The sequence below is a fragment of the Grammomys surdaster genome, unplaced genomic scaffold (assembly GCF_004785775.1).
Source record: "Grammomys surdaster isolate TR1022 unplaced genomic scaffold, NIH_TR_1.0 125896, whole genome shotgun sequence".
Taxonomy (NCBI): domain Eukaryota; kingdom Metazoa; phylum Chordata; class Mammalia; order Rodentia; family Muridae; genus Grammomys; species Grammomys surdaster.
In genome coordinates this window covers 2,916,390-2,933,519 of record NW_021620720.1, presented here as the reverse complement: position 1 = coordinate 2,933,519, position 17,130 = coordinate 2,916,390, and the positions used below count along the sequence as shown (strand labels likewise).

At 40.8% G+C, this 17,130-nt stretch overlaps 1 protein-coding gene across 2 annotated transcripts in view; it reads left to right on the top strand.

The window, feature by feature from the left end:
* Znf609 (zinc finger protein 609) overlaps nt 1–17,130 on the top strand; it is a 127,814-nt gene that overhangs the window by 19,451 nt on the left and 91,233 nt on the right. For both annotated transcript variants that reach the window (XM_028752363.1, XM_028752361.1), the window contains exon 2: nt 15,090–15,961. In XM_028752363.1, coding sequence (XP_028608196.1) covers nt 15,215–15,961 — 747 coding nt within the window. In that variant the 5' untranslated portion in view covers nt 15,090–15,214. The remainder of the gene's footprint in view (nt 1–15,089; nt 15,962–17,130) is intronic.

The window sequence follows — 17,130 nt, the reverse complement described above, 5'->3', positions numbered from 1 at the left end:
TTTTTTACTGGTCCATGAGCATCCAGCTGTCTCCTGTCTCATTATTGTCCTCTTTCCACTTTCCATCTCTCTGTAGCAGTAATGGAATTACTTCTGCATTGCATACCAATCAGGGTTCAGTTTGAGTTTCTGGGGGTTTTTTTCTCCCTGTATTTTTTAAAGATTTTAATTAATTGAAAGAATAGCCCTTCCCGGGCCGGGCGGTGGTGGCGCACACCTTTAATCCCAGCACTTGGGAGGCAGAGGCAGGTGGATTTCTGAGTTCGAGAGTTCAATGCTAGCCTGGTCTACAGAGTGAGTTCCAGGACAGCCAGGGCTACACAGAGAAACCCTGTCTCGAAAAAAAACAAAAAAAAGGAAAAAAAAGAAAGAATAGCCTTCCCAGTTACCCTCCCTCCAAATCCTTTCATTTTTCCCACCACACTCTCAAGTTGATACCTTCTTTTTCTTTATTATTATTGTTATATATATGCATGTGTGAGTGTTTATGAACACACACACACACAGCCTCCTGAGTCTGTTCTGTTGTTAGTGTGTGTGTGGTTCCAAGGCTGACCACTTAGCATTGAACAACCAATAAGGAGGCTCATCTCTGGGAGAGGTGAGTTCTTTTTCTCCCTGCAGTCATTAGTTGTCTGAAGTTCTTTGTCTAGGGGTGAGCCCAAGCAAAAATCTCCCCTTTTCACATTAACATGTCCATTGATATTGCCATTCATCCGGTCTCGTTTTTGCAGCTGTTTCTAGGAGAGAGTGTTTCACAGCTGGCGTCCTGGTATCTATGAACTTCTTTGAGCTGTAGATTACAGGAGCTGTAGTGTAGATGTATCCACTGGGCCTGGGCTCCCCACACTCTGTTGATCTCTGCCTTGTGTCCTGTGATGGTCTCCATTGGCTGAAAGGAGGTTTCTTTGATGAGAGGTGGTTAGCTACAACACTTGTCCAGGAAAGGTGGCTCATGCATAAAGAGCTTAATTTTTACTTTTATGTTTATTTTTATGTGCATGGGTATTTTGTTTGTATGGAAGACTGTTCACCACATGCCTGCCTGGTGCCTGTGGAGGTCAGAACATAGCATCAGATCACCTTGAACTGAAATTACTGGTCCTTTACAAGAACAGCTATTGGTCTTGGAGCTCTCTTTCTAAGCTCTACTATGTTGTTGGTGTTTGTTTTCTTGGTTTCTCTGCATACTTGGTTTCTGGCTGTCCTGGAACTCACTCTGTAAGACCAGGCTGGCCTCTAATTCACAGAGATCTACCTGCCTCTGCCTCCTGAGTGCTGGGATTAAAGGTGTGCACCACCACCACCCAGCTGTTTTTTTAATTTACAAGCAACTCTGTTGAATTAAAAGTTGGGCCTAATGGACACTGGCTGACACAGAGCTTATGCTATAATTGATGGACCTGGAGGAGAAAAAAGCAGGCAGATGGCTTGGCTGCCAAGGGAGACCAGAAAGGATCCCTGGTATAGGAAAAATGGACTGAGATTTGGAAATGAACAAAGTGAAATTCAGTCTCTTTCTCCTGCAAAAGTTAAAGTGTGATCTAGGAATCTCCAGGAATTATTGGCTCCCACTAGGATGAGCGTGCCAGTAGGAAGTCTGAGGTAAAAACAACAGGACAGTTCTGGTGAGGGACTTACTCTGTGCTTCAGAAAAGATCCTTTCCTGCTATATCCTCACATGATGGAAGAAGGAACAGACAAGAATACCAGCATTTTTTTTTAGCACTGGTTTCTGGGTATCAAACCACTTAACCATCTTCCCCACTCGCAGGTTGGGGTTTATTTCCCATGTGTTAGAATTATAAGTTTTTAAAGTAGAAAAATGTAGATTTTCTTTATTTTTTGTTGTTGTTGTTTTTATTTTTTTGTTTTGTTAGTATATAAACTGACAGTGTTTCTCTGTGTAGCCCTGGCTGTCATTGGCCAGGCTGGCCTTGAACTCAGTTCCACCTGCCTCTGCCTCTTCCCAAGTGCTAGGATCAAAGATGTGTGCCACTGCCACCCTGCCCTTGAAAGCATTTTTATACACTTTCTTTTTTTTTTTTTTTTCTGTTTTTTTGAGATGAGTCTCATTATGTAGCCTTGGCTAGCCTGGAACAGTATGTAGACTAGGCTAGCCTCGAACTCAAGCAATTCACCTCTGCCTCCTCAGTGTTGGAATTAATTAATTCTTACCCCATGTTGATCGATGCCTACCGAATCTCCCTGACGCCTTCCCACCTTTTTACTTCTGCCCCAGTGTTCTGTCTACATGTGCATGCCACACTTCCTACCCTCCTTTATTAAAACCTATCTTCCCTCCTCCTGTTTCCCATTTAGTATTATGGCTTCTAACCACATTCACTCCCATGTGAAGTACACCTGTATAAAAATTAGGGGGCCAGGCATGATGGTACATACATTCCAGCATTTTGGAGGTAGAGGTAGGTGGATTTGTCAGTTCGAGGCCAGCTTGGACCTCATAGTGAGATAAATAAATAAAATTATATATATTTTCAAAAATCTAGGATCTAGATATAAGAGAGAACATATGACATTTGTCTTTCTGAACCTTGACAAACTAAATAATACGATATTGTAATATTGACATTCTCATAGGCTAGTTAGAGTTTCTCTAGATTGACTTGCATTCATGTATGTGTACTTATTTATATGATTAACTTTTATTATTGGTCTGGAGGGGACATTCATCAGAGGGCAACTTGTGAAAGTTGTTACTCTTCTTCCGCTGTGTGGATCCCTGATATGGAACTTTAGGTTGCCAGACCTGGCAGTGCGTGCCTTCACCTGCTGAGCCATCTACTGGCCCATTATTTTGTTTGTTAAGACAATGGCATCTTATATAGTCCAAATAGATTTCGGATTCAGTCTGTAGCCAAGAGTCATCTTGAACTCTTCTACCTTTACCTCCTAAATACTAGCATTAAAAGTGACTTCCGCGCCGGGCGGTGGTGGCGCACGCCTTTAATCCCAGCACTTGGGAGGCAGAGGCAGGTGGATCTCTGAGTTTGAGAGTTCGAGGCCAGCCTGGTCTACAGAGTGAGTTCCAGGACAGCCAGGGCTACACAGAGAAACCCTGTCTCAAAAAAACAAAACAAAAAAAAAAAACAAAAAAAGTGACTTCCGCCATTGCCTGCCTGGCTGGTTGGTTTATGCCGTTTGTCATGCGGGAAATAATAGTATACCCAGTGGACAACACTAGGGTCCCTCATGGTGTCCTTTTATAGCCATATCTTCTTCTGACCCATTTCACATCTTCCACAAATAGAGTTGAGTGTGTGTGTGTGTGTATGTGTGTGTGTGTGTGTCTGTCTGTCATCTGTCTGTCTGTGTGTGTGTTTTCTGTATTTTTTGTTTGTTTGTTTAGCACTGGAGATTGAACCCTGTGAGGTGTTTCTCCTATTTGTCTTGCTCACCTTCCAAGCATGGAGTAGATAGACTTCCTAAGGGAAAAGCAGGGGAGCTTTATCTGCTATGTAAGAATTAAAATTCCAAGGGGAAAGTAAGATCTCAGAAGCTGTTGGTGGCATCAGGACGCCAACCTCGTGAGCTCACAAGTGTTACAGCTCTGTGTTCTGGCAAGGCTTCAGGCACTAGCCAAAAGTGTCAGCACATGTTACAGCAACAGACTCCCTTGGGTTTCAGAATGCCAGGCAAGACTAGCTAACTCCTTGCAGGGCCAGTGGAAAGTGGGCCACTGACAAGAACAGCAAGCGTTTTGTTTTTGGTTTGGTTTGGTTTGGTTTGGTTTGGTTTGGTTTGGTTTGGTTTGGTTTTGTGACAGGGTCTCTCTGTAGCCCTGGCTATCTGGAACTTGCTTTGTAAACCAAGCTTGCCTCAAACTCCAAGAGATCCATCTGCCTCCCCAGTGCTGGGATTAAAGGCCTTTGCCACCATGATCAATTTAAAGATTCATTTTTTAGTTATGTGTCTCTGTGTGAGTATGTATGTGTACATGAGTGAAGGTACCTGCAGACGCCAAATGTGGGGGTGGGGTGGGGGTGGGGCATGTATCTGCTCTCTCGGAGCTGGAGTTACAGGTGGTTGTGAGCTGCCCCATGCAGATGCTGGAAACCAAACTTGGATCCTTTGAAAGAGCTGTGTGTGCTCTGAATCATTGAGCCATTTCTCCAGTCTCCAAATAAATTTCAGCTTAGTCTTTTCTGAGTATCTTGGAATGTTTGGGAGACTGTTCACTTTATTAAAATTGTTAGATTAGTGTTGTGGCATAGGTTGTAAAAGCTCTTGGGAGGTGAAGGAAGGAGGACCAGATGTTTATAGTATGTCTTCAGCCACTAGTGAATTTAAGATCAGCCTGCCTTATGTATTATTCTATCTTACAAAACTAAGTAAATAAAAAAGAAATATCTATTTATTAACAGTAGTAAATAATATTTTGTTTCATGATTTTCTTAAAAGTCAAACAATGAAACTTGGATTGTAGCTCATTCAGAGGCAGCACTCATGAGCACCTGGGTTGTATCTTTAGTGGGAGGTGTGGGGGGGTTGCAAGTAAGAGAGCGTGTGTGTGTGTGTGTGTGTAAGAGAGAAACAGTGCTGCAATATTTAATGAAAAAATCACAATCTATTACTTAACTCTTTCTAAAAGCAACCTCTTCTAAATATTTAGTGTTTCATTTTATTTTGTCTCTCTTTTGTTTTTGACATGATCTCCATATGTTTCTCAGGCTACTCTCAAGCTCCTAGGTTCAATAAGTTAACCTTTTTTGGCCTCTTGAGAAGCTGGGACTGTAGGCACATGCCACTGTGCTATCTGTTCCTGTATGTACATAAATAATAAATATTGTATTGTACTATTGTTCCTGTACCTTATGGAATCTTCCTAAGATAGTCATGTCACAGTATTTTGGTCAGTATGCGTTATGTTGAGTTAATATTTTTTTTTTAGCCATTTGATAATCCTTTTGTGTTTCATGTAAGTTCCCCCAGCTAAGATTTAATATCAGTATCTCCTTTTTTGCTTATTATTTCTCTTTCACTAAAATTTTCAGATCTAAGATCTTACAGTGAAGTCATATATTGAATCATAGTCTGTACCTTGATAAATTTTTTTCTCCTTTTCATTTTCTGTTACCCTTCAAAATATCCTAAGCTGTGATGTTTGATGACATGATTCCCTTTGCATGATATATTACTTTAAATAGGAGCTGATAAGATGACTTAGCAGGCAGTGGTGCCTGTGAGACAAGAATGGCAACCTGAGTTCAATTCCTGGAACTCATGTAAAGGTGGAAGGAGAACTGACTTCATAATACTGTTACGTATTGAAGTACAGTAAATGTGCAAATCTATTCTCTATCTATCTATCTATCTATCTATCTATCTATCTATCTATCTATCTTTGTTCATTTGTTTGAAATAGAGTTGCTATTTAGTCTTGAACTCAGTTCTGCTTCCTATGTTTTCCAAGCACTTGGATAAAGTCAAACACCACCATGCCTGCTAAATGCACAAATCTTGTATACATCTTCTGTTTAGCCACATAACCGCAAACCAGTTTCCAATCGAGAACTTTCCCAGTATTCTACAGTGTTTGCTCATTCCTCTATCTTAGCAATGTTTACCTTCCAGACAAGACCAATTTGACAAATGGGTGCTTTAAGTCTGATGATAGAATTTGTATATTTATTGTGTATTTGAATATAAGCTCATTCCTTTGTCTACTAACTTAATTATTTTTTGTTTTATTAAAAAAATTATTTATGTATTTGCTTGCGTGAGTTTATGTGCACCATGTGTGTGCAAGAGCCCATGGAGGCCAGAAGAGGGTATTGTATCCCCTGGAACTGGAATTACACAGCTACAGTTGTGAACCACCATGTGGTTGCTAGGAAATAGTCCAGGCCTCTGCAAGAGCAGTAAGCACTCTTAACTGCTGAGCCATCTTTCCATCCTCTAATTCTATTTTTTCTTTTTTTGTTCTTTTTCTTTTTGGAGACAGGGTCTACCTGTGTAACCTTGGCTTTTTTCTTAACCAGGTTGGTCTAGAACTCAGAGATCATCTGCTTCTGCCTCCTGAGGTCTGGGATTACAGGCATTTACCACCATTTTTTTTTTTGAAGTGTATATACAGCCAGTCTTCAATTTCTAAGTGCTTAAGTTAGAATATTTTGACTTTATGATCATGAAAAAAAGTATACATATTTAATAGGAGCCAATTCCAGACTCTTTCTTGAGAGTTAGAAGGCTATACTTCAGAGTTTGATTTTGACATTTATATGTATCTGGACTATATCAGGAAAGTTTGGTTTTGGGTATGGGGACATATTCAGCTTGTGATGGCTTTGTTGGGCTGTAACATTGTAGGTCAAGGAATGTCTCTCTATTCATGGGGGTTCACATGAGTTGGTTATGTTTATAGCTCTGGTTTTGGACTAGCCCTATTTTGGAAGCAATTGTGTATAGATGAGGCTGAAAATTAGCAAACTACTAAAGAGCAATTAAACATATTGAGAAACACGAAACCTGCTTTGTTTTATAATCTTCTCCTAGCTGGTTGATGTTGGTTTTGTTTTGTGACGGAGTCTTACCATGTATTCCAGTTACCCTGGAACTTGTATGAAGCTCAAGCTGACCTCAAACTTGTGTTCCTCTGCCCTTAGCTATCTGAGTGGATTATGTGCATGCGCAATCATGCTCTTCTCCTCCATCCCTGGTGTTAGAGCTGGAAGCCAGGGCCTTACCCATACCCCATAGGGTGGGACAAGTATTCTCTCACTGTCACTGAGCCTGGCTCCCCCATACAACAACAGTAACAACAACAATAATAATTTCCTCTTTGAGGAAGATAAACTGTAAAGGGCTATATGGTCCTTTAATTACACAGGAGCCGAGTGGCAGGTTTTTGTTGTTGTTACTACTACTTCAGATAGCCTTTGCCTTCTGCTTTTTGGCCTACTTACAGGTCTTGATAAGTGTTTCCTATATAGGTCAGGTTCTTAAAGTGAATCTCTGTAGAGTTGGAACTGAATTATTTATAGGTTTAATATGCCATTCATCTTACATGAGATACATTTGCTGACACAGAATGATATTGACAAACACCCAAGGATCTATACTTGAGTTCTGTTGAATAGCTTTGTCCTGGTAGAAATGTCAGTTGCTTATGTGAAATGAAACAAGTCAAGCCTCATAATCTTTGTCTGGGAATAGCAGCCTGTAAGGACCATAAAACTATTGATGAGCTGCAACTTAGGAAGACTTGGAGACAGTGGAGCTACAATTTTACTCTGCTGACCTAATGTGACACATGGCCAGATGAGCCCAGTTGATTGAATCTGTCTTTTCAAATTGGTGCAGTCTGTTTTTTTAAAAAAATATCTAATTCTATTGGTGATATACAACAGAGATCTATGTTACTTGAGGATATGGCACAGTTCCTTTGTTACAGTAATTAATGTAATAAATTAATGTAAGGAAGAGACCCAAAGGAAGTTGATTGTTTTTCTCACAGAGCCCTGGGTGGAAATTGAATTGATTAGTGAATTCTGTAGTGTGGCAAGTGGAGAGGGAGGTGCCCTTGCACTTCAGTCTGACTAAGCTCAGGGTGATCCACATCCTGCACTATCCTTATTGGAGGCTACCTAAGACCATGTGGTTTCAAGGCAGCATCTGACATTCAAGGAAGATGATATAATGTGATACCTTCTTGGCAACTTCATTGTATCCCACTGATTTATTTTCAGTTGTCTATGCACACACACATATTGAACTTCACACAATTTATATCTGAAGGCCTGTTGTGTCACATCAACAATTTAGTAGGTTGGAAGAGAGACCAAATGTGTGTAACTATGAACTTCATACATTGACCCTGAGAGATTTTTGTTTTGAGGTACTGGGAATTGAACCCAGAGCCCTCGGCATAATAGATAAGCACTTCACTACTGAGCTGCATCCCTACCCTGGGCCTAAGAGAGTTTGAAACAAGATGGACTCTGTCAGTTAATATAGTATAAGGTTTTCTGAACCATATTTGAAGGTAGGAATAGCAAGTGGGATATTATTTTATTAGCATATGTTAAAGAATAAGTTTGCCAGGCAGTGGTGGCACACGCCTTTAATCCCAGCATTTGGGAGGCAGAGGCAGGTGGATTTCTGAGTTCGAGGCCAGCCTGGTCTACAGAGTGAGTTCCAGGACAGCCAGGGCTACACAGAGAAACCTTGTCTCGAAAAACCAAAAAAAAGGAAAAAAAAAAAAAGAAAGAAAAGGTTCATTATATGTTTTATTTTATTTACACCCATTTACCTCTTGCCCTTCCTACTTTGCTGATCCCCTTCCTAGTCCCTGTTACTTGGATGTCTTTTTTTTTTTTTCCTTTTGTGTGAACCAAGGGATTTAATTAGGGTTACTTACAGGAGCGTGGGTTAAAGGTTATATATGGAGGAACCTACAACTCACTACTGGCTGTAACTGTCCATCTCTACCTTGTGAGGATGATCTTGAACTTCTAGTCTTCCTACCTCTACCTCCCAAGTGTTGATTACAGCTGTTCGCTACCATACCCAGTTCATGGGGTGCTAGAGATTGAACCATGCCTGCTAGGCAGGCATTCTTGGAGGCCTGTGTTACATCCCCAGCTGGGTAGGAATCCTTTAAAAAGGAGGCCCTGGATCAGTCTGTAGAAGAAGTGATTCCCATTTCCCTTCATAGGACTTAAATGGCTATCAGTACAATCTGAATTAATTTGTTTTAAATTTTCCTTTTTAATTTTTTTTCTTTACTCTTTAAAATGCTTTAGATGGCCTGTAGCTAGGTGAGGCAGCACATTCTTATAATCTCAGTATACAGGAAGCAGGGGGATCTTGAGTTCAAGGCCAGCCTAGGCTGTATAGTGAGACCCTGTATTTAAAAACAAACAAAACAAAAATAGTGTGGCATAGTGGCACATGCCTTTGATTTCCAGCACTGGGGAGGCAGAGGTAAACCTGGTCTGTGTTCTAGAACAGCCAGGGGTACATAGTGAGACACTGCTTACAAAATAACTAGAGGAAAGAGGAAGGGAGGAGAAAGAAAGAAAAAGGAAAGGAAAGGGAAGGAAGGAGAAGAAAAAAAAGACTACTTAGTTGACTAATGAAGTATAACCATAAACTAGCCCAATATTTTGATCTTTGATAGTTTTGAGTTGTCTTACTTTTTTAGTTTCATGTTCTTAGAACATGGTGGAGTCTTCCATTTCATATAAAAGAAACTTAATATTTAATGATGAAGCTTGCTTAATTTCAGTGGAAATTTAAGTTCTGAAATCATGTCTCTCTTTAAAAATATATTTCTTTTTTTACTTATGTGTGCATGTGCCTATCCATGTATGCCACAGATGTGGGAGGGTCTACCAGACCAGAACAAGGTTTTGGACTTTTTGGAGCTAGTGTCACAGGTATCTATGAGCTGCCCAGTGTGAGTGCTGGGAGTTGAACTCAGGATCCTCTGGTAGAGCAGTATGTATTTTTATACTGAGCCATCTCTTCAGCCTCTGAAATTACATCCCCTGATTCTAGATTAACTTAAATAAAACTATTAAAAAAAAGTGATTATAGTATATGCCTTTAATCCCAGCACTCAAAAGGCAGAGGCAGGCGGGTCTCTGAGTTCAAGCCCATCTTGGTCTACAGAGTGAGTACCAGAACAGCCAGGGCTACACAGAGAAACCTTATTTAGAAAAAGAAGGAAGAATGAATATAACATTGTTTTTGGAGACGAATACCTGACTGTTGTATGTGTGTGATGTTAGTTTTGTAAGGAGACAGTGTATGCTTAAATATCACTGTCAGTTGTCCAGCCCAAAACCTATAAGAAAATTAAAAGCCCTAAATATATATAAAGCCCTAAAATAAATCTAAAGCCCTAAAAAAAAAAGAGAGGATAACATTACACGATTTATTTTCTGCTTAGAACGGATTGTCTGTAGAGAGACAGCAAGAAATAGAGCCCTCTGTCTGAAGCCCTTAGGGTAGAAAGAGAGGCACTCGAGTTGTGCTTGTGTAAGTATGGCTCAGTAGTGGATTTACCTTCTCAGCAAGAGCAGTGAACCACTTTCATCAGTCTTCTCCTTGGGGAAGAGGCTGACTTATTCCTGTAGTAGAGGGATAGTATGTATGACCTATGACAAATATCCTCAAAACAGGCGGGTGGTAACCTATTAAGTGTGTAGCCTATGATTGTATCACTGGGCTGGTAGGCTAGGAGCTGTATTTGGCTTCCAAATAGGAAACTGGATCTCGAGGTAACTGCTTTGTGTGGGTAAAGAGTGATTGTCATGACCTTGGTCCCTTAACCACAGCCATGCAGACAGGAGTTTCTTACTGATATGTGCAGAAACAGCACAGATGGCACAAGTTTTGGTGGACAAGTGATATCGGAATCTGCTGGGTGGTGATCCTAAATAGGGGATGGAGTACAATTACACAGGAGGAGAGGAGAGTGAGGAAAATAGCCACACAAATTCTTGCGTGTGTAAGTGCTCTGAGACAGTGTTGGTTGCTCTGGTTCTGCACTCTCGTCTCTAGAGACTGGAGGTCACTGCTTTTCATTTCCAGCCAGTGTGATGGTTATCCTCCCTCCTAAGGTTAAGCATCTCTGCAGTGACCTGTCAGAGCTGACTGTCAGCTGTATAAATCCAGGGATGCCGTATGGAACAGATGGGAAATGGTTTGGCTGCTGTGGCCAAGGCTAATTAAAGGTAATTTTACAGTGCATATTTTGAAATGCACCACCAAAGTTACTATGAAGCCTGCTGAGTTTTGAAAGCGGGATTTCTGAAGTCACCTGGCTGAAGTAATATAATGCTTATGCAATTCTTTATTGTCAGAAATAGGAAGTGAGCTCTCTAAAAGAATACCAGGCCCACTAGAAATCATTTTTTGGGATATGTCTTTTTCATTTTATGTTCTAGACATTTAGAAATTCTAAGTAGTGTTCTAAGAAAGATCTTTTTAATAGGTAAAGATAATGTTTAATATTCATATTGAATTTTTCTTCAGATTACACAATTCAGCATTTGTATTTACAAGAATTATTTACATTTATGGAACTTGTTTTAGTGTTCTATGTAATTTTTGAGCAAATATATGTATATGTGTGTGTGTACATATATATGTGTGTGTGTGTGTGTGTATATATATACACACACACACACACACACATATACTTAAATAACTGAAAACAGGGCTGTAGAGAAGTCTCAGTGGTTCAGAGTACTTGCTACACAGACAATGGTGGCACATGTCTTTAATCTCAGCACACACACGGGAACACACACACACACAGAGTTCTTGCAGAGGACCCAAGTTTAATTCCCAACACCCACATGGTGGCTCACAACCATCTATAACTTTGATTTCAGGGAATCTGGTACCCTCTTCTGGACTGTTTGGGCACTGGATACATGTGGCTTACATACCTACATGCAGGCAAAACACTCATCTCTATATATAAACAAATCTTTTTTAAAAATGAAAACATTTTACACATTACAAACATTCACAGTGTAAAACTTTTTATATGATGTTTGTTTGTTTTGTCAGTATTGGGATTGAAACTAGGATCTTGGCATTTGGCTCAGCTGATTTCCTTTTTTAAAAATGTTACTTTTGAGGCAGAATCTCACTGGGATGCAAAGATTAATCTTAAACTTAACTGTAGTCCAGGTAGTTGTTAAACTTGTGAGCCTCCTGCTTTATCCTCCCGAATGGCTTTGCCAGCAGACCCACTAGCATAAGACTTTTAAAGGGGTTTATTTATTTACAGCTAGGCATGATGGCACATGCCTTTAATTCAAGGCAGAGGCAGGCTGACTTCTGAGTTTGAGGCCAGCTTGGTCTATAAAGTGACTTCTAGGACAGCCAGGCTGTTTCACAGAGAAACCCTGTTTGGGGTAGGGGAAGGCGAGATAGCAAGAGATTCATTTATTTTATTACAGCTTCTAGTATAAGATTCTTTCCTATCAAATTGCCTTTTAAATTCTGTAGATTTTCTTTCTCTTCTTCCTTGTGTCTTTGTTTGGCTTTATGGGTGTTTTGTTTATTTTTGAGACCATAGCTGTAGCCTGTGCTGGTCCTTTTTTAGGAGTGGGGATTAAGACAGGGGTTCTCTGTGTAGCCTTGGTATCCTGGAAATTGTTCCATAGACCAGGCTAGCCCTGAACTCAGAAAGATCCGCCTGCCTCTGCCCCCTGAGTGCTGGGATTAAAGGTGTGCCCTGCCACTGCCTGCCTGGCTGATTTTTTCCTTTAAAGAAAAAATGATTTCACACAGCCAGGTACATCCCTGTAATTCCAATAGTTTTGGAGACCGATACAGAAGATTCATTTGAGCTCATGAGTTTAAGATCAACCTGGGCAATATAAGGAGATCCAGTCTCAAAAAAAGCTAAGTGTGTTAGTACATGCATGACAACCTTTGGAATGCAGAGGCATGAGGGTCAGGAGTTTGAAGCTATCTTAGGCTGCTCGAGAGTCTGTCTCTAAAATGAATTTGTTGAACATGTAGTGACTGTTTCCAGTCTGCATGCAAAGTCTTTGTCTACACAAGGTGCTGCGCGTGTATTTTGTCTTTGGTAGGTTGCTTTTCTCCCACTTACCTCAGTCTCTTCAGTGGTATTAAATGTGGCATCTGTTTCCTTTATTACTGTTTTTTATTGCTCATTCCCTTTGCACTCTGAAAAGATAATTTTGCATGATCTTATTGCATAGATTTATTTTTGTGCTTTTTTGATCTGTTTAAATTGATACTGATTTATGTTTAATTTTATCTTCCTTTTTTTGTGTATATTTGATGAGCAACTAGGCTCTAGCACCCTCCTGTAGTAGTATGTCCTTTTGTCCTTTCAACTAAGTTATATCTTTTCATTTCAGCCTGTTACCCTCTTAATGCTTTCTTCCTTATTGTCACACTTTATGTTGTTTTTACACAAGCCGGCCAGTGTTTCAGTAATTTCATGCTTGTGCTCTCATTTTCTCTCCTCCTCCAGTCTCTCTTTATTACCATCCTATTTTCTAGAGAAAAGTCTCTTGTACGTAAGGAAAGTTATAGTGGTTTTCCAAGGGTAAAACAACGTGAGGTCATTCAATGACTAAATTATACACTAATGATAATGCAGCTCTGGAGATGGTGAGTAAAGCTTTAATTAATGTGGAATAGATGTTAAACCTAGCCACAATTAAAGAGATTACAGAGGTGATACATTATATTTGGGGGAAAAGTGTGCTGTAATAATCTTCTATAGTGGGAATTCAATTTAAGCATTCTCTTTCTTAGAAATGCCCTTGGTCCCTTGCAAGAGAATTGCTTTCAGTACCAAGTTCTACTGCCTTATTCACTGTGATTAGTTGCTATATTTTCTGACGTTCGTTTAATCCCTAGCACATCCTGAATAAGTTTTAAGAACGTTAGTTAGGTGAATGAACAAATATCTGTTGTACTACTCTTAGACGCCATGTCTTCTTGAGTATTAAAGAATCCAAACAGTTCACTAACAATTTCTCTAGAATTCTTAGGTCACTTTCAAAGTCCTCATTTCTCAGAGTCTTCAGGGATTATGGTTCCTTTACCTTTCATGGGGTAATTTTTATTCTCTTGATTGTTTCATCTTATTCCCCTACTCTTAATTTAGCTCATCCTGGAGGAAGCAAGATTTATATAGACTTGATATTTGCTAATAAACAGTAATTGATTGCTGTTGACAATAAACTTTCTACATAGGTAATGGGTGAACTTCTTAACTCTGAAGCTAAACTGCAGATTAAGGTACCCACCTCTTGCTTAAATCTGATACTTACATGGTACAGACCTACTCTTCTAAAATGTTTTTTGTTTGTTTGTTTGTTTGTTTTTGGCCTCAGTACCCTACATTGTTACAACAGAACAGGTAAAAAGTCACAGCTTGCCTTGTCCTATATGATTCATTTACTTGTTAAATAATTGATTTCCAGGTTGCTCTGTGACACCACTGGCTTGTTCTTTGCACACAAGTGTGTTATAAAAGTTTGTTTTGTTTTCTAAACAGATATAGAAAGATGGTACACAGAGAGGCAAGCAAGAACAAAACTTTTAGCTTTATCATAGAGTTTAACTCCTGGATAGTACACATTGGTTGCTGGTTTTTCTAGGTGATTTTCCCTCTATGTCTTCTCAGCCAGAAGACAGTGGATAGACATAAATCATCCTTGTAAAGCCTGTCTCTGATCATATACCTGTGGCATAAAGCCTTGGTGTCTTTTAGTCAAGTCTTTAAATCTTACCATAACAAAGTGAAGATTCATTCCACTTTTGGGAGAAGGGCTTTCTGCAGAGTCAAGGACAACATTTTTCTTTCTAAATATTTGGTAGGAAAGACTTTATGAACCCTGCTTGGTAGACATGCTTACCAGCCTAGAGTTTGGTAAGGACTTTGTAGCTTCTCTGGAATCAAGTGATAGGCTGAGTCCCTCTAAGAACGGTGCCTCTGGTTGCAGTCACACACTGAATTTGCATTTTCCCTAGTTTTTTTTTTTTTTTTTTTAAGACAGGGTTTCCCTAGTTCTTTATTCTTTCCCTTAACCACAATGAGGCTTTTTTTTTTCTTCAGTACTAGGATGACAAGGAATCTGTACACTATTTTTAGTAGGGGTTGGCCCTGTTAGTAGAGAGCTGTTAAGGCTTTTGCTAGATCATGTTCTGAGTCACTGATAATTCAAGCAGCTAACAGAAAAGGAGGTGTGGGCAGAGCTGTTGCAGCTTTAGTCTGTGATATGCTGGGCCTGTACTGATTCAGACAGGAGTGCCAGCTGGCAATGGGAGGAAAAGTGAAGTCTTTCAGGAAGGGACAACTATTGTAGAAGACTACTAGTTAACACTCGCCACAGAGTCTTGGACAACTAGAATACTGTATTCTTCCCTGAGGAGGTGGAATGGGAATTACCTTCTCCAGGTCCATTGTGACATGATTGGAGATATAATTGAACTTGTCTTGCCCACTGAGGCATGATAGCCACACAGGAAGTGTCCAGCTTGTATTGGGAGTTTATTTCAGGCTATCTCCTTGCCTGTATTGTTTTCATTAACAGTTTTTTAACATCTTCTTTTTCCAGCAATGATGTTGTCCACTGGACATGTTCGGACCAAGGAGGCAGGTCTGAGAACGTAGCAGAAGCTGAAATAGGAAAGCTGGGGCGAGGAAGAGCCTTGAACCTTGAGGTGGGACACTGACTCTAAGATGTCCTTGAGCAGTGGAGCCTGCGGAGGGAAAGGAGTGGATACAAACCCAGTTGAGACATACGACAGTGGGGATGAATGGGACATTGGAGTAGGGAATCTCATCATCGACCTGGACGCCGATCTGGAAAAGGACCAGCAGAAACTGGAAATGTCAGGCTCCAAGGAAGTGGGAATACCAGCTCCCAATGCTGTGGCCACACTACCAGACAACATCAAGTTTGTCACCCCAGTGCCAGGTCCTCAAGGGAAAGAAGGCAAATCAAAATCCAAAAGGAGTAAGAGTGGCAAAGACACTAGCAAGCCCGCTCCAGGGACGTCATTGTTCTCTCCAAGTGAGGGAGCAGCAAACAAGAAAGAGGCGCAGGGTCGCTCAGGAGATGGTGCCCCTGCAGGAGGCCTGGTTGCTGCTGTTGTTCCCAAGGGCTCAGAGAAAGCTGCTAAGGCGTCACGCAGTGTAGCTGGCTCCAAAAAGGAAAAGGAGAACAGCTCATCTAAGGGCAAGAAGGAGAGAAGTGAAGGTGTGGGGACTTGTTCGGAAAAGGATCCTGGGGTCCTCCAGCCAATTCCCTTGGGTGGACGGGGTAGTCAGTATGACGGAAATACAGGGATGGACACGGGAGCTGTGGAGCCCCTTGGGAGCATAGCTGTTGAACCTAGGGCAGCGCTCAATCCCTTGGGAACTAAGCCGGAACCAGAGGAAGGGGAGAGTGAGTGTCGGCCACTAAAGAAAGTCAAGTCTGAAAAGGTAAGAGGTGGCCAGATACAGCTGCCCACTGCCCATCAGAACTGCCCCAGACTAACTGCCAAATGCTGTGTGCACTCAGTGGGCGGCTCATTAGTGTGTGGGTAATGACCAATTACAAGGTCAGAGCAGCCGTAATGATAATGTGATTTTGTTCCAAATTAAAGGATTCCCTACAGACTCATTTGCAGCAGGTCCAGACCTCTTGGAGCATGGTTTCTGTTTGGGGACCTAGAGCTGCTTGATAGAGTGAGTTTTCTCACACCTTATTGTCACATGTCAAGACACTTGTTGTTATATGCTGACATTAAATCTTCATGTGATTTCCTGCTTGGCTGAAATTTCATCATCAGAATCATAATGGTTGGTTACATGTTTAAACTAATGTTCTTAGTGGGGTAAATTATATTGCTGAGTCTATGGCAGGACAAAGAGTTGTCACGGCATATCTATCTGCTAAGGATTCTATTGGTGGCTACCAAAAACAAAGTGATAAAGGTACCAGTGTAGTAAACAAGGGACAGGAGGTACTGACTATACTGTGCAGCACTTAATCAGGCCTTATCAGTTACTGTGGTAGCTTTGAAACTTTGGCCTAGAATATTCTTTGGCTCCTGAAAGTATTGCTCTCTGCCAGTTATCTCCTGCAACCATCGGAAATCAAAAGTCTCTTGGTGGTTTTATTGCTGCCAAACAGTGTAATGATACCTCCCCTTCTGCTTGACTTGGAAGCATAGGTGTCTGCAACCCCAGGAGGCAGTAGGATTGCTTCTCTCCCCTCAGGAAAGTGATCTTAGTTGATTCTTCAGGAAGTAAAGCTTGTGGGACTATAGCAGAATAGTTTCCAGTCTAGGGTCACCTCAGGCTGCCTCAAATTTGAGCAGCCTGCATTCTCCTACAGAGTAGCTGGTCTGGTGATGAGCTGTTATTTGGCTCTTGATTTTCTGCTTTGCTCTGCTCGCCCTATGCAGTCAGCTGATCACAGCAGATGCGGCATAAATTGATTTCTCTGTAATTACATCAGTTGCAGCAGGGAATACATATTTCCAAATGTAAGTGTTAATAAATAAAGACTGATATATATATATATTTGGGTGGTAGCACTCTCTTATTGCCTGAATTTTGGTAGTAGCTTGCGTTTTCTTTGCTATAGGTATTTTGGTCTTTGCCTT